We start from the raw sequence: 18,854 nt of genomic DNA on the forward strand, positions 1-18,854 counted from the left end.
AATCTTTGTAGCCATAGTCAATTAAATTATTTAAAAATAGTATTCATCAATTATATACATTATTTTATTATTTTTGAGTCTAAATGAGCCGAACAAGAAACAAACAAATCTTTATTCATTTTTGTTTATATATAAGAATATCTTTATTGCTGCATTAATAACAGAGATGACTCTTATCTTCTAATTTTCAAATCTCTTAATGGATTTCAATCATCTAAATAATAGGGCATCATACAAGTAACCCCAAATTCCTATTTATTTACATATCTAACTCATAAATTTTATTTTTTACAATTACGCCCTCTAAAGATTTAGAAAAAAGAAAAAGGTAAACACACCTTTTAATGCATAGATGAGGTGGCATATTTATCAAAATTGATTCTTAGGAGTAAGATTTGTAAATGCATAAGTTATGTGGTATGTCTGTACCATTTTTTTTTCAAATAAATGATCATGATTAAATTCAAAATTGTGCATTTATTCGGAACATAGTAGTTGATAGAGAAGTGTCCCAGTGAAATCATAGATTCAATTTGTACATATTGCCTTTTGGGCTTATCTAAACATGCTAAATGTTGTTCATCTGCAATAATGGTGGTGGGTGTTATTTTTCACAGTGAGATCATGATTAAGAGTGTAAATTAGGCTCGTTTATATTTTGAGCTTAAAAAATATGTGTGTTCGACTCGTTTGCTTAACGAGCCGATCCAAAGACGGCCCTAATCATGATTTCGAATCATGCATATTGTTTTATGGGCTCATTTTTTCATAAAAAAAGAAAAGTAAAAAAAAAGGAAAAAAAATCTAAATAAGCTGATTGATCATGGCTAAACATTTAAAGGAAAAGATGGTCACAAAAACTGAAAGCCTTCAAAAAAAAAAATGAAGTAAATGTGTATAGCTGACCAAATAAAGAGCAAAATTATTAGCCTATCAGAGTAAGAGTGTTGATTTGCAAATATGTGTGTATATAAATATATATTACATTTTGCACCTAAAATCCAATATTCAAACTAAGGAAATAGATAAACAACATCAACAAACAATTTATTAATTGAAATAATAAGTAGATGGAAAGAAATACTATCCTGATTCTCTTAAATCATATTGAACCACCTATGAGTTCTTGACTCTGGCCTGTGCGGCTTTGGCGGATGTGGACCGCTCGGCCTGCGAAAACAGGATGAAAGCTTGCATGCAGGCCGTGACGAGCAACAGAGAGAGAGTTGTGAAAGCCGTTCCTTTCCATGTGGACAATAACTCTGACCATACGAAGAACCTGTAGGAAGCAATTGATAGCAGACTCGCCCAAGAAATAACCACCTAACACGAAAAGATGCAACCATAAAGGGGTGAGTAAGTTGTAAAAAGAGAAATATATCTCATCAAAAATTTAATAAATGCAGCGAATCTATATCACCATTAAAAAGGTGTTTGACACGCTGCTTAAACAAATCATGACTATTCCTTCGTTGCAGATCTCATAAACACTTTAACCATGTATCTAGCATCTTGTGAGTGAAGAAGATATTAATCATTTTCTTTCCTATTATGATCTGAATCTAACTTGATATCACGATATAGAGGTATTATGATATGAAGTTGACTCTGAAATAATGATATTACATACAATGAACCGAAAGAACTGTTGGGCAACCAAAGCTTCCAAAAAGAGACCAGAGCTTCTATGCAAAAGAAAATCAAGAATTTAAAATCTCGGATTTCTTGAGAATTTGATGTATGATATTCTCCAGTTTAGTAATTGATTTATCTTGGTTCAAAATTGTACTTTTTTTATTTTGCTTTTGATAATTCTTCAAATTGTCCAATTTAATAATTGTTTAGTAAACATTTTTAACTAAATATAAATTATATATATTTTGCCACAATCTTTAGCACTATTTTATTTTCCTCTTCACAAAGTCTTTGCGTTCTTTTAGCTTTCTATGTTGTTAGCACAGTAGGCGTCCAAGTTTCCACTTCTACACCAACTTCCACTTTATTTCTTGATGAAGCACTATATTTTGCCACAATCTTTAGAACTATTTTATTTTCCTCTTCACAAAGTTTTTGCGTTCTTTTAGCTTTCTATTTTGTTAGCAAAGTAGGCGTCCAAGTTTCCACTTCTACACCAACTTCCACTTTATTTCTTGATGAAGCAAAATTTTGAAATATATTCAACCATGTGCACTTAGAAAGCGTGCATTTTATCAAATTTTCGCAAGACTTTTCGATTACCACATTTTAGAATTTAAAAATACCATTAAGTACTAAATTAACAATAGCAATTTATTGTTGCTGTATGCTTTAGGAATTTACCCAGCACACCCTCCTTATAAGCACAATCCGACCCCTTCCAATCCCTCGGCACGCACGAGAAATGAGTTAGAAAGTTCTTCCTCTTTCCCATAAATCTCACACTGAAAAATGCTCCAATAAGCCAATCCAACATCAAACTTGAAATATATATATGATGCCCCTTTGCATTACCCGAAAAGATGATACTTAAAAATTAATTTGCATTTCTTCTATATGATTTATTACCTGATTATGTTTTGCAATATCACATAACTTTTCAAAGGTAGTTATTCATTCATGTAATTATAAGCATGATGTTTTCACTGCCTCAAGAACAATGGAATTCTTTAATATAGTCTCTTCATCAGATTGTTTACAAGGTAAATTCTACCAAATTCCTTTTATCTCAAATGGTACAGAATCTAGTCTATTTGCATTTTACTGAATAAAAACTTGATTCATCTCACTTGTTTGTATTCATTTTAGTGGTTCTCATAAAATCTCAAAACTATGCTACGGAGGATCATGATCTGCACTTTTATCTTTCTGACAATTTACTTGCTTATATGCAGACAATTTAAATATTATTATTATAATGAAGCCTGTTTATATGAAGACTTCTTTACTAACAGTGAAGTTTGCAGTTTTTTGCAATTATATTTTCAGTATTTCATTTTAAATTATTTTCCTACAATTAATTAGGTTGCATGATTTTCACTAAAAGCAAGGACAAGACCAAATTTTAAAATAGCATTTGTAGTTTAGAAAATTGAGCCGAATACCTTTATTGATACCAAATTTGGTTTAAATACAACTTACTAGAATCCTAAACTTAGGAGAAATGATACACATATCTCCAAGATAACAAAAAACAAATCAAATAAACTAACATAAACTTATATAACTAGACAAAAATAAAAAGAAATATCTAAATAGGAAATAACATGAAATAAATAAAATCCTAATATAACTTCTATCAGTCGCTCTCAAGTTGAAGCATAGATGTCAATCATGTTTAATTTGAACTTGAAATCATCAAACAACGGAAGAGGAAGATTCTTTGTGAGAATATCGACCAGTTGACCAGCGGATGGGACAAACATAACACAAATCTCCACATAATCGAGTTTCTTCATGATAAAGTGATGATCAATCTCCACATATTTAGTATGATCATGACGGTTTGGATTATGAGCAATGTTAATGGCGGCTTTATTTTCATAAAAAAATTACAGAGGAACGGTGACCGACATACATAAATCACGGAGCATGATGCGCAACCAGAGGACTTCACACACACGCAAAGTCAAAATAAAACTCAATTTCAGCATTACTACACGCAATGATGTACGGTTTTTTTACTTCTCCAAGTCATAAGGTTCTCTCTCACGAATGAGCAATAACTCGAGATAGATCATCGATCATTGATGAACCCGGCCCAATTAGCATCCAGATAAAGCGGAACAAAGCGAGAGGTGTGACAAGTGAACAACAAACTCAAGCCAGATGTGCCTTTTTAGGTAGTGGAAAATCCGATAGACAACGGTGAGATGATACTCGTAGAGGTCATCCATAAACTAACTTACGACACTAACGACGTGAAAAAAGTTCGGACGCATATGGGCAAGATAAATGAGCTTGCCCAAGAGGGTTTGTAGCGTGTTTTGTTAACCACAACGACATTGGAAACTTCGAACAATTTCTCATTAAGATCCACCGGGACAATTACCAATTTGCAAGAAAGTAGATTAGTCTTGGTCAATAAATTCATCACATATTTGTGCTTGGAAAGACAAATGTCATGAGAGAACTAAGCTACTTCCATGCCTAAGAAATACCAGAGAGAACCAAACTCTGTAAAAGAAAGAATTGCTCAAAAATCTCCTCAATTCATTTAAGAGTTGGGATTATATAGAGCCTTACAATATTTTATACAAATAAATCCCTAAATTGATTCTATATTTCCTAGTCACAAATAAGAACCTAAACTTTATACAATTCTCAACACTCCCACTCAAGATGGGCAAAAGATATCCACTAAGCCCATCTTGTCACACAATCTACATAGATCTAATAAGCTAAGTCCCTTGATGAGTCAGTCAGCTACTTGTTTTTTGGTAGCTACATGACCTATCTCTAGTAATCCACTATTCAGCCTCTCCTTGATGAAGAAACTATCAATCTCCACATGGATGGTTCTTTTGTGTTGCACCAGGTTGTTGGCAATGTTGATTGCTGACTTATTGCTGCAACACAACTTCATTTGTGCTCCTTGCTCCACCGTAAGCTCTACCAACAAGGCTCTCAGCCATAACATCTTGGTAACTCCTAAGGCCATGAACACGTATTCTACCTCTACCGTCAATCTCATAGCTACCGACTGTTTCTTGCTCTTCGAAGAGAACAAATTGCCCCCTATGAACATGCAATATCCCGATGTGGAACTCCTATCATCAGCACAACTGACCAAATCAGAGTCATAATAGCCCTCAATGTCTAAATGTTCATTTTTTTTTTAAGATCAATATCTTCCCTATTGCACTCTTCAGCTACCTCAAAATCTGATGCACTGCATCAATGTGGCCCTTCCTCGGATCAAGCATGTAAGGACTCACCACGCTTACAGTAAATGATATATCGAAATGAGTCTGACTCAGAGAGATGAGACGACCTACCAACATCTGATACCTCTCATGATCAACTAGCTCTATTGTTTATGCGCTCAACTTTCCCTTCTGATCAATTGGTGAAAGTGCAGGCTTGTATCCAACAAGTCTTTCTCTATGAGCAAGTCTAGCACATACTTCCTCTGAGATAAAACAATCCTCTCTGCTCCATGAGCCACCTCAATCCCGAGAAAACATCTAAGCTGTCTCAGGTCCTTCATTTCAAATTATTTGTCTTTAACTAAGCAATCTCTCCCTCATCATCACCAGCGACAATCATATCTTCCAAATACACAACAAGAATAGTAATGTGACCACCATGTCGAAAAAACATTGTGTGGCAGTCATTAGTTTGTTGATAGCCCATGTCTAACATTGCTCTCCTAAAGCTATCAAACCAAGCTCGAGGAGACTGTTTCAAACAGTACAGTGACTTTTTCAGTCTACACACCTTACCCACTATTTGGTTTGTGTCGAAGCCAGGGGGATCTCCATGTGCACTTCCTAGCATATCCTCATGAAGAAACGCATTTTTCACATCCAATTGGTGTAACCTCCATCCGACATTCACAGACAAAGAGACGGGTGTCCTGACTGAGCTCATATTTGTCATTGGTGCAAATGTCTCATCATAGTCAATGTCATATGTCTCATCATATGTGTTTTGTACAGATCAATTTTTCCTTCTGAGGTTTGCTTCACTGTTAAGACTCATTTGCACCTGAATGTCTTTTTCCCTGGTGGTAGCAATGCGAGCTCCTAAATCCAGTTCTTCTCGAGAGAACCAAGATCCTCCAGCAAGGCAGCTTCTCAATTTGGATCCTGCTTAGCTAACTACCAATACTTAGGTAGATCCTCCAGCAAGGCAGCTTCTCAGTTTGGATCCTGCTTAGCTAACTACCAATACTTAGGTATAGAGATAATGTTCAAAGGTGCAATAAATGTTTCATGTAAAGGTAATATGTTATAGTATGAGAGAAATTGAGCAATGTTACGTGAGAAACTAAAACAATCAGGAGGATAATCCACATTGTTGTGAGAGGTCCTCCTTAAAGTTATAGGAGTAGGAGGGGAAGGATATCACCTGTGTAATTGAATTCTGAGGTGGATGACGTAGGAGTCTCAGGAGCTGGGTAGACCGTGACAAGGGACTTATTGACACGAGTGGCATGGCAAACACTATTCCCTCATTTTGTCTTCTCCTCATATATACATCCTCAACTCCCCTTGGCCTTCAATCTCACCACCTTTGGGCTCATTTTTCTCGTTTTCCAGCTCTTCCTCAGTTAATCCTTCCCACACAATGGGACAATGTGTCGTTCCTACATGTACCAATCTCTCACCATTACTACTCTCCCCCTCTCGCCTCATACCTACAGTATCTGAAGAGTCACCAAAGGTGGTGTTTCCTCCAAGGTGTAGTGCGATTTGAATTCTCTAAAAGTTACATCCATACTCACAAGCTCCCCTTGGGCTTGAATCCCACCACCTCACAAGCTCCCCTTGGGCTTGAATCTCACCATTTATGGGCGCATTTTTCTCATTTTATGGCTCTTCCTCAGTCAATCCTTCCCACAAAATAGGAAAAAGGACGTGTTCGGCTCGTTTGAAATAGCTCGTGTTTGAAATCGACTCGTGTTCGAAACTAGCTTGTGAACAGTGTATTCGTGTTCGGCTCGATTTAAATATTCTTATTTGTGTTCGGTTCAAATTTAACTCATTAAAATTAATTAGAAAAAATATTTGAACCCGCACCAACAACAAAGTGTGGGATTCGAACCTGAATCAAATCTATACAAAAGAATACACTAACCACATTGTCACATGAGGTGTTATGATTTAAACTTAGACATAAATATATATAATATATTATTATATAAATAATATATGTAATATATTATTATATAAAAAGTTATATAATTTTTTTTCGAGCCATTTCGAGCCGAACACGAGTGAACAAACTGTTGTTCGTGTTCGGCTCGTTTACATTTCGAGCTTAAAAATTTGTTCGTGTTCGGTTCGTTAGGCTTAACGAACGAGCCGAACACGAGCTGCTTAACGAGCCGAACACGAGCTGTTCACGAACAACCAGCCAAATTGACAACCCTATCTCTCACCATCACTACTCCCTCTCGCCTCTTACCTCCAGTATCTCGCGAGTAACCATAGGTGATGTCATCTTCAAGGTGTAGTGTAGTTTGAATTCTTTAAAAGTCACAACCATACTCACAAATAGTCTCTTCTATATTGAGCTCCAACAAGCATACCCATTATGAGTGGCTGAATAACCCACGAAAGTACAATTCACAGCTTTGAGATCTAATTTCCCTATTGATGTTTTATTATTATTCACAAAACATACACAACCAAACACCTTCAATGGGAGCATCCCGCCATAATCTCCTTTCAACAAATCAGAAGGAGATCGTCATTCCAACAATCTTGAGGAAATTCTGTTGATCAATTGAGCGGCTGTCAAAACAGATTGCTTCCACGAGTGCTTTGATACATCCATCGAGATCATCATGTTTCGAGATACCTCTAAAAGGTATTTATTCTTCCTCACGGTTACTCTATTTTGTGTCGATGTATAGATATGTGGTTTGATGTTGTATTCCTTGGGCTGACACATACTCCCTATATTACTTGCTGGTATACTTTATCCCATTATCAAACATCGGTAACTTCATTACAGCACAACATTGAGTCTTAATCGCCCTATGAAAGTCATTAAAGCATGTAAGCACATCACTTTTGTTTCTCACCAAATATAACCAAGTAATACGAGAAAAGCAATCAATAAAAGTCAAAATATCATACATTTGAATGCACCAAATCAAACACACAAGAAATTCTATTGCTAGAGCTAACATAAGAACTTCTGGTATGCTTACCAAACTCAAAAGCATCACATACTAATTTTTATTTTTATTTTTTCATATAATGATGGATACAAACGATTCAATAAACAAAACGAAGAGTGTCTCGTGCATTTGTGATGTAGCAGCAACACATCCTATATACTTCTCCCAGATTCTCCTACTCAAGCATTATTTACCATGGATGTCAAGGCTAAGTTCATCCTCTATATCCAAGTACCAGAATTTACTATGTCACGTGTCAATCCCGAGTCTCCAGCCAATCCACTTCTCTTAAAAGATCACCTTAGGAATATCAAATGAAACAACACATTTTTAGTTGAGAATAATGACACTAATGAATAAAATATTCACTAAAAATGAAGGAGTATGTAAAACATTAGACAAAGTCTTAGAATCGGTACACCTCACTGTACCCTTACCAACCACAGGCAGTGTTGAGCCATCAGTTGTTTGAATGCTCTCTGGAACTGCTAGATGAGTATAGAAAGAAAACTCCCTAATTTGTCACAAGTTGTAATGCCCGAGAATCTACTATCCATTTTGGTGATCTTGTAATGAATATAGAGACAAGAATATTTATATTATGAGTACCTTTAGCTGAGTGAACATAACTAGCAGTTTTGCCCTTGAATGATGAAAAGGTAGATGCATCCTCGATCACATCATCTACTGCTCTTTGCTTTCTATTCAACATCTTCAGTAACTTGTGATCCTTCTCGGTAAAGACTACTCATGTCTTTCTCTCATCCTTCGCCACCAATAGATTTGCTCGGTAGCCGCCTCTTCCACCTATTTGGCCTCCACGGCCTTTAGATTGTCCACGTCCACCTGTCTCCCTCTTTGGGTGGCTTTGGACAAGGCTTTGCTCAGCTGTCTCACTTCTCCACAGTTGTAGCACCAGCAGGTCTCCCCCTGGGCATCTATCATACTTGAGCTAGATGCAGCCACAGCTAATCGCATAACTAGAAGTCCACTTGGCTGAGAGTAGACTCCTGAAACTCTCCTCCTGTATCATCGCAGTGATGGCCTCATCCAGCGAAGGGATTGTTGTTTGGGCTAGAAGGATTGATCTCCTCTAATCAAATGCCAGGTTCAATCTGTTTGGGCTAGGATTGATCTCCTCTAATCAAATGCCAGGTTCAATCAAGCCAGAAATTACATGGTCCTCATTTGTGCAAAGATCTCTCATTTCTTGCATCCTGGATCACCACAGCTCGACATAGGCGAGAAGTGATCAAAATCTTATCACAGTCGCTCCAGCTGTATGGAGTGCTCCTAACTCGATCTATCACTCTGAACAACTGCTTCTATCTCATGTTGAATCTGGAACTCTCATGTGAATCTCAGCTCCAGCATAGATCTTCCTCAACTTTGCCCAGATATCGCTCACCTTTCGAATGTCATCCATTGATGAGGCAATCTATGTAACCATCAAGTTGAGTAGCCAGGTGTAGAGCAATGCATGTGCGGTCCTCCACTCATCTACTTCAGCAGTGTCACTCTTTGGCACCACCCCCAACAGGTATTCATCTAGTATCTTCCCCCAATAGAACAGTTTCGATCTGACGCAACCATCTCAGATACGTGGTAAGTCCATCCAACTTTATATCTACAAGAGGGAGATCAAGCAACACCTGCATCGGAGCACGTGCTGAGGTAGTGGTGCCTGTCGAGACGCTAACTCCATCTATAAGTTCGTTCAAGACCTTCAGAACTTTAGAATTTATCTTCCCAAGAAGTTCCATTCATCTCTCGCACTATCTCCATTTCGTGACATCCTAAATCACAAGGATCAAGTCTTGATCACGTGCCACTTCCAACAAGTTCATGTGATATGCTCTACCTTAACCCGCACGAATCCGCAACCCCTATCCCGCACGCAAAATCTCATTTTCTTCAATCCTTCGCCTCTCTGTCGTTGAGTGCAACTCTAGAATTGAACTTCCTGGTCTGCTTCTTTCCTCACTTCCGGGCCGCAAGTAAAGTCACAGAAGCCCTCTCCTGCCCTGGCGATCCAGTCAGGAAAGCAACTTCTGGATTGCAGCGTACAGAGAATCCTGATACAATTGGGATGAGAGCTTGTTATGAGACGACATGACTTGCAATCCCAGACTTCATGAACGAACTCTACGATACAGTTGCGATCAAACTTGTTGGGAAGGCGGTGACGCGACCAGAGCGTGTTGGGAAGGCGGCGACCCAACCATCCCTGCAAGCAGAGCTCGCAAGGAAGAAGGTGACGCGACCAGAGAACCATCCCTGCAAGCAGAGCTCGCAAGGAAGAAGGCAACGACGAAGATCCGAGGCGGATAGGTTAGGCTTTAATACTAAAAATAAAGAATTGCTAAAAAATTCTCCTCTATTCATTTAAGACTTAGGTTTATATAGAGCATTACAACATTTTATACAAATAAATTACTAAATTGATTCTATATTTCCGATTTATAAATAGAACTTTGAACTTTATACAATTCTCATCATCTTTCATCTCAAAAGACGCGGCGAGGATGGCCTTGAGGGACTCCAAGGCCAGCAGCTTGTTACCTGTGGGCACTATGTCGACATTGATGATAGGATGGTAATACGATCATCGGACGAACGGTGAAAAAACAACAAATGATCAGATTGAACTTGAGAGAAATCATGGCCCACCACAACTTGCATAAACTTGTTGAATTAGGCCTGCAGGGATTGTTCATCCTACAGAGGGACTTTTACAATCGACACACTTGTCCACGAGAAGTCGGGTCAAATCCAAGTAAGAGAGACATTAACGTCCAACCGAATGGCAAATCCAGATTAATGGCTAGAGATAACAGGACCCAAATGATGTTTAGTGTCACAACTGGAGCAAAAATCTCTTCATAATCAATCTCATTAGTTTGTAAATATCCTTTGGCGACCAACCATGTCTTGTTGCATTCAAAGAAGCCATCAAATTTAAATTTAATGTTGAAAATCCACCTACAACCCATCGCTTTCTTTCCCCGAGGGAAATAAACCACGTCCCAAATATGATTGCGCCGAAGGACATTCATCTCGTCCATGACAGCAGCCTTACGTGTCAGCCAAAGCTACCTCAATAGTGGATGGGAGACGACCATTAAGAATGTGGCAAATGCTTTGTAGAACAAGGATAGGCTACGGAACGAGACGTATTTCACCATAAGATAAAGGGGGTGAAGAATGCATGATTGTAACAGTTTGAGTAACTCAATAGGGAGATTCAAATCTTCACTCGAATCAGGAGTGACTCCCATAAGTTAAAATAGAATCGTACCAGGGACATCGGTCGAAACGAACTCCAAGACCTGTAGCGGAGCAGCGAGCTCGACGGTAGGGGCATTGGGTTGAGTCTCTATAGAAGGTTTGTACGACGAGTATAAACACAAAGAGGGTTGGTGGTGGTGTTAGCCTGGCTGGTGGCAAATCCTATGAAGCCAAAGTTGCACTAGGAATAGTGATTGTAGGAGTAGGAAAAATGTTCACCGGGATCGGAAAAGGAACAATGTCTAAAAAATCAAGCTCCCCTTCACTTGAGGCAGTGTTAGGGAAGAAATGAACATTTTCAAAAAAGAGACGTCGGCATTAACATAAATTTTATTGGTGGTAGGATCAAAACATAGATAACCTTTTTGAGTAGCGGAATTGTCGAGGAAGATACATTTGATTGAGCGGGGAACAAGTTTACTACGTTTTGGGGCCATAAAAGGTTGTTTACGAAAATTTTTTGGATTTAACGGGGAGGAGTTGGTGGAAAACATGACATCAAGACGGATAATGGAGTCCGAAAGTTGTGAATTTTTGTGGGAACTTTGTTGATGAGATAGGTACCAGTAAGGACGGCATCATTCCAAAAACGCTTAGGAACATTAGTTTGAAACATAATTGAACGAGCAACTTCAAGGTGTATTTTTTTCGCCTGACTACCCTAATTTGTTGATGGATATTCATAAAAAGTATGATGAAGAATATCCTTACTAATCAAGAATTCTCTCAGTACAAAGCTAAAGTACTCACGGCTGCTGTCAGTTCAAAAGACTTGAATATTGCTTTTGAATTGGGTTAGAATGATAGAGTGAATATTTTTAAATGTGATAGTAACCTCGATTTTTCTTTTAATATATCGACCCAAGACATCTGAGTGTGGTCATTAATTAGAGTATGGAACCACCATTTATTGGAATAACTTAAATACGAGAGGGCTCTCGAAAAATGGGAGGGAGAAGCGTACGGATGAGGTTGATATGATACACGTTGATGTTTAGCTAATTAATAAATTTCACATTTAAAATAAGAATGATTTTTATCGATAAACATCAAAGGGTACAATTATTTTAAATAATGAGAGTTATCATGACCCAAACGATAATTTAAAAGCATAATAGGACATGCAGTAGAAAGGAAAAAACTATAGCTACAAGATTGAGTGATAACGTCATCAATGTCATTTTCTTGGGAAAGATAAAGCATGGCTATCTGCTTAGCAGTTCTAATCATACTCCCCGAACAACGATCTTAAAAGACACAAAAATCAAGGGAAAAATGAACTACACAATCAAGATCATATGTTAATTTGCCCGACTGACATGAAGTTACACTTAAGCAAAAGAACATAGAACACGGATTCCTAAATTAAGCCTGACTGCTAGTAAAACCAACCCTTTACTCGTAGTGGAATTAAAGGAGTCGTTGGTAATTTTAAATGTATCTCACCCGGATCTACAAGAATACGTCAAAAGAAAATGAGAATGCCCGGTCAAGTAGTCTATGACACTTGAATCAAAAATCCACGGACCCAAAAAAGTAAACCCAACGAGAGACAGAGATGCTACCTTGATGGACATGAGAGGTCGACGAGTTAGAGGAGAACTGACTAGAACCAAACAACTTAATCAAATATTCCACCTGACTCTTAATAGATTCGAGTAAGTCGAAAATGGTCAGAGTAGAGGCTAGCTGAGCTATTGTGGATTCCAATGTCGTAGCGAGACCTTTAGCAGCAAAAGATTTGGTCGAAGACTTATTTGTCAGTTTCCCTTAAGAGCTTCCAACACTTGTCACGAGTAGATAAGGTTTGTGATAAAAATCACGTGGAGTAATTCGCATGAGATGGTGTGGCAGAGTACGGAGCACTCTTGGAGACCAAGCCTGACGGCTTGACTGAAGTAGTTGAGTTGTCGAGTATGACAAGTCTCTGGTTTTCATCTCGAATGATCTCGGTGAATCCTTCTCGAGTTGAAGGAAGTGGTTCACGACCAAGTATACGGCCACAGACTTCATCAAGATCCTTTTTCAAACCAGCACATGATCATTTTCCAAGATCTTATGGAAGAGAGAGGTCTGCAATAGATCCCCAAGTATATAGTCAAAGTAAAGGTCACATTTCATCTATAAAACAACCAATTTGTAGTATTGGGTCATCATCTTCAATCTCTGTTTAGCCTCATGGACCTTATTAGAAACTTCATAGAGCTGTTCAGAATTACCTAAGTCCAAGTAAGTATTGTGAACGGTTGTCTAGAGAGCACTTGCAGACGGAAGAAATAGGTAAGAAAACGACCATTAGAGGTCTGCATGGAATTAATTAGTCATGGCATAATCATGGAATTGTTCACTTCCCACGGAGCATATGTTGGGTCATTCTTCAGAGATTCTTGAATCGTACCCTTGAGGTGGTTGAATTTACTTCGACCTTTGACGAACAACTTGGAACCGCTGAGTTCACGAGTGGTGATCAACTTATTTAGGTTTGGATTATGCCGAATATAACTGAATACCTTTATTGATACGAAATGTTGGCTTAAATACAACTTATTAGAATCCTAAACTTAGGAAAGAAATAACACTCATATTTTCAAGATTACAAAAACCAAATCAAATAAACAAAAAACAGAAACCCCCAAAACTAGCCCGGAAAAAAAGGAAATATATAAATAAAAAATAACATGAAATAAATAAAATCTTAATATAAATTCTATGAGGATTTACTTATTTTCAAGTTATAATTTTCTCTCTCAATTTAGTTAAAATATGCCCTTCACAAAATAAAAAAATAAGCCATCAACCAATTCAGTAAAATTGTGGTAAGCTTCAGTTATCTTAATACAAAACTATTAGTCTATTCATTTTATAATTTTTTTGTATTTAGTTTGATATGAATAGTTAAGGGAAGAATAGAGGTTTTTTAAAGCTGTCAAATTTGGATTCAATTTACTGGTTTTGTCGTGGCTTTTCAAAGAAAATTCTTACATTAGTGTGAGGCTTGCTTTCAATGTGGTGACTTTTATCCCTGCTCCTTTTCATCAAGCTGTGTTATATTTGCTTTTTTTGTGCAAGCTATTAAAATTTAATGAAGTTTGCTACATACTAATTTTCATTTTGTGGAATGTATCATAACTGCTATACAATTTCATATTTGTTCAAAAATTTCTAGTGAAATTTTAAATTTTTGCTACTTTCACTTTATCCTTAGAAACAAAATAAATATGTTTTCAAATCATGCATAGAAGGAAACTAATCTTTGCCTAAACATAGAGTGGGAAATTTCCAATTGTAAACTATCGTTCGTGCATTTTTTTTCACCTTATCCTAAATTTGCATTAGTATCTCCAAAACCCTAAGCACACATCAAAGAAATCACAAGAGCCGAAGAACATATCAAAATGACTAGAGCATCAATGTGAAATGATCATTTAATATATCATCAAAGAAATGAGACTTTGAGTACCATGCAAAACCAGCCGAAAAATTTTCTAGCAAAACAAGCTCAAATTGTCAAAGAAATAATCAATATAATAGCTAACTTAACACCTTGAAAGCTAATCAGCTTCAATTACAACAACCAGCTGAAATCTAGCGATAATGATGAACTCTTCATAAAACTATTGGGGAAAAGAAATTCACCGTTTGAGAAATGATCAAGATGGGCAACACACAAAGTAATGCCAATAAAAATTATGACACACAAAAATGTAAACTTCATGAAATGGATGATGACATATAATACCGAAACTAGTAGGGAAAACTGTGTAAAACACAAAAAAAAAATTCATTAATATTAAAGTAGGATTACAACATGACTTGAACGAAATAACAACACAAACACAAACGACACAAGCGAACACTCCTAAATGTATCACAATGGGTGGTGGAGATCGGTGAGGTGATTCGAGGTGGCTAGCGGGGGTGGTGACAATCAAACTGAGAGGAATTAAAAGGGGTTTTGGGGAGAAAGTTTGAATGAATCTTGGAGAATATTTATTAGGGTTAATTAGCTAGGGCTTTCTTTATGTTTTTTATTAGCTGCAGTTTTAGTTTTGTTTTTTGTGAACACCTAACAGCATATAAAGTTTGTGGAGAGACGAACAACCTCTTGAATTGTAGGTCACCCATTGTATCTTGTTTATTTGCTTTGATATTAATTAAATTAGCCCTATTGTGAATTTTCTCACATATCTCCTACAAGTTGCTCGCCGATTTTAGCTCCAGTTTGTATCAAATTGATATCAGAACAAGAGTTTAGAGAGATGACAACAAAAAAACTGGAAACATTGGAAGAGAGATTGAAAAGAGAAGTATGGCTAATTAAATTCGGGATGGAGAAAAGGTTCTCCGCCAAAGAAAGAATGTTTTCTCCATGGACGTAGGTTTTCATCCATCGAGAATCGATTTGAGAGCTTGGAAGAGATGATGAGAAGGCTTATTGTGGTGCAACCCAAGACCTCGATGGCAGGTCAATTTGCAAACCTAAATCAAGGGTCACCAACAGAATCCTTGGTCAAATCAAAAAGTAAAGAGATCAAATGAGAGGACCATAAGAAGGAAGACACACCATCAAGAACTTCTCCAGAGGATTCCTACGGAGGGTGGATTAGAGAATTCCGATTAGGGGTGGAGCATAAATTTGGAGGAAGGTCTATGCAAGGGGCCGAGAGGAGCACGAAGAAAGAAAAGAAACTAGAATGGTTACTATGATCGAAGGAGAGAGTTTCACCCTAGATACATGGTAGTAAACATCGGAGGGAGTGAAAGTTGGGATGGTGATGCTAGGGTTGAGAAGTTGAAGATGTTGATCTTCAAAAGGGAATATGCACATGGGCGGTTGTATCGGGTGGAGCGATACTTCACAGTGAATGGGCTAAATGGTGAAGAGAAGCTCATGGTGGCAGAGTGATATTTGAAGGGGAAAGCCTTAACATGATTTCAATAAAGTGTGGCGAGATACCAGATCCGTTCATGGGAGGAATTTAAGGATTGCTTATTGAAATATTTTCGAGCCACTCGGGAAGAAGACCTACACGAGCAATTCTATGTCTTTACTCATGAGAGAAATGTGATGGAGTATAAGGAGATATTCAAGCTACTATCGGAACTCTTAGGGGAATTTCTGAAGCAAGATTGGAGGGAAACTTCATGAAGGGATCAAAGCCCGACACACCGACAACACTTCGGCCATTGAGACCACGGGGATTAATGGAGAAGATGGAGCTAGCCCATATGGTGGAAGAAAAGAAACAGATAAAGAAGACCAACAAAAGCGGCTTCACTAGAAGATTCCATAAGAGTACCTCGACAGCCATGACACTGAGGACCAATACGGTGTCATTTCAGAAGGAGGTACCGAAGTAGAGGTAGAGGAATATAGGGGCCTATCTCGGGGTCAATTTCAAATGTCGCACAGAGGCATAGATGCAAGGTAAAACAGAAAGAGATTAAGTTTTCAATGTGATGAAAATTATGCCTTAGACCACTGGTGCAAGGAGTGCAAGCTCCAGATCTTTCTAGTTTATGAGGGGGAGAAGGCCGGTAGTGAGGAGTCGAAGGAAGAAATGGTGGAGGGGAAGCACTTGCACTTAGATGTAGCAGAGGTGTCCCTCAACTTAGTTGTGGCATTTACTCCAAATCATATCATGAAGTTGAGGGGATAGATCGGGAGCAGCCGGTAGTGGTGTTGGTGGATGGTGAGGCCACTCACAATTGCATATCCAATCGGGTTGTGGACCAGTTAGGATTGAAGTTGGTAGATACGAGAAGCTTTGGGATCATGAAGGGAATGGGAAAGGCTGAGAAAAATTGGGGAATTCGTAGGGGATTAGTGTTGACAATACAGAGCCTACAGGTGGCGGATGGTTTCCTTCCTTTGGACTTGGGAAGCACTAATGTGATTCTGGAACAAAGAAATTGATTCGTGAAATGCTGAAAATAGAGAATATCAGAGCCACTGTGAGCCTCTTTTCCAGTCCAATTCTCTTGGTGAATAAAAAGAATGTTATTTGGTGATTTTGTGTGGACTATAAGACCTTGAACAAAGAAATTGTACTATAAAAGTTTCATATTCCATTGATTGATGAGCCATTATACGAACTTTATGGAGTAGACATCTCCTCAAAAATTGATCTGAAGTTGGCATAACATCAGAATGGGATAAATTTAGCTGATGTGCATAAGACATCATTCAATAGACATTACGAGTTTTTGTGATTTCATTTGGCCTTACCAACGCTCTGGGCATTTTTAGTTTCTAATGGATAGGGTTATTCATTCTTGCCTCTTAAAATTTATACTGGCTTTTTTTTATGATATCCAGATCTACAATCAAATAAAAGCAGAGCATATGGGCACATGGAAACAGTCTTGGAGATATTGAGAGAGCACCAGTTGTACGCTAAATTGAAGAAATGTTCCTTTGCATAGTCATAGGTAGAGTATCTAGGGGATGTATGAGCAAGAGTTGATAGCTATTGTTTTGACCATCAGAAGCAGCAGTCCTACCTATTAGAGCGACACTTTATAGTTAATACAGATCAATGGAGCTTGAATTATTTGTGGAGCAAAAGATGGTGATGAAGGAGCATCAATGGTGGCTATCCAAGTTACTTGAATATGATTTTAAGATTTATTACCGGTCAGGATTGGAAAATAATGTTATAGATGCACTATCAAGGAAGATGAAGAAGCCACTGCTGATAGCTTTCTCAATACCATCGATCCTAGTGGGGAAGACCTAAGCCGGGAGAGCGAGTGAGACGAATGGCTGAGGAAGATAAGGGTAGAGTTGCTATAGGATTCGAACAGTCATCCAAGATACATGTTGAGGGGCCAACAGCTACTCTACCAAGAACGATTCGCGTTACCAAGGGCATCGGGGTACATTCACAAATTATTGCATGAATTTTGCAATAGCATGACTAGGGTAGGGAGCACTCAATGGTACATAAAACATAATGTCGACTATCGACAAAGATATATTGGGTGGGGATGCACAAAGATATAGAGGACATGGTGGCAAGGTGCGATGTTCGCCAACGACACAAGTATTTGACTATGGTGCCATGAGGATTACTGCAGCCCCTAACATTACCTAAGAAGATTTGGGAGGAAGTGACGATATATTTCAAAGGAGTTGTCACAATTATAAGGCTTTACGGTGATATTGTTGGTAGTGAATCGCCTGAACAAGTAGGCACACTTCATTCTATTATGACTTCCTCACATTATTGTCTCAATCGCTACGATGTTCATACAGTAAGTGATTCGTCTGCATGGTGTTCTAGAATCTATTGTATCATATAAAGACAAAGGTGTTTTGTTTCTCAAGCACTTCTAAAAGGAACTGTTCAGGTTACAAGAGACAGTCCTAAAAAGAAACACAACATATCATCCTCAAATAGATGGCCCAGAGGTGGTCAACGAAAGTGTGGAGACATATTGCATTGTTTTGTATCAAATATAGTAAAATTTTGGGCCAAATAAATTGCTTGAGCTGAGTATCGGCGATACTTTGTACCATATTGTGGCATAGACCACCCTTTCAAAATATTGTATGGGAGGGATCCGCCTCACCTATTACATTATGAACATAATACTGCCCCGTTATCTAGAGTGCACCACAGTACTTGAAGGAGAGAGAATGAATATTAGTGAAGCTCAAAGGGCATTTACTAAAGGCTCAACAGATTATGAAGAGTAAGACAGATGGACATACGAGGGAGGTACAATTTAAGTC

The 18,854-nt window shown here is 38.0% G+C and overlaps 1 protein-coding gene across 1 annotated transcript in view; it reads right to left on the bottom strand.

Annotated features, from left to right (window-relative positions):
• Positions 1-913: 913 nt before the first annotated feature.
• Positions 914-18,854, bottom strand: part of LOC110024554 (1-acyl-sn-glycerol-3-phosphate acyltransferase PLS1) — a 42,599-nt gene continuing 24,658 nt past the window's right edge. The window contains exon 11 of the mRNA XM_020724593.1: positions 914-1,323. Coding sequence (XP_020580252.1) covers positions 1,117-1,323 — 207 coding nt within the window. The 3' untranslated portion in view covers positions 914-1,116. The remainder of the gene's footprint in view (positions 1,324-18,854) is intronic.

This window comes from Phalaenopsis equestris, unplaced genomic scaffold (genome assembly GCF_001263595.1).
Source record: "Phalaenopsis equestris unplaced genomic scaffold, ASM126359v1 Scaffold000258, whole genome shotgun sequence".
In the NCBI taxonomy this organism is placed as follows: Eukaryota; Viridiplantae; Streptophyta; class Magnoliopsida; order Asparagales; family Orchidaceae; genus Phalaenopsis; species Phalaenopsis equestris.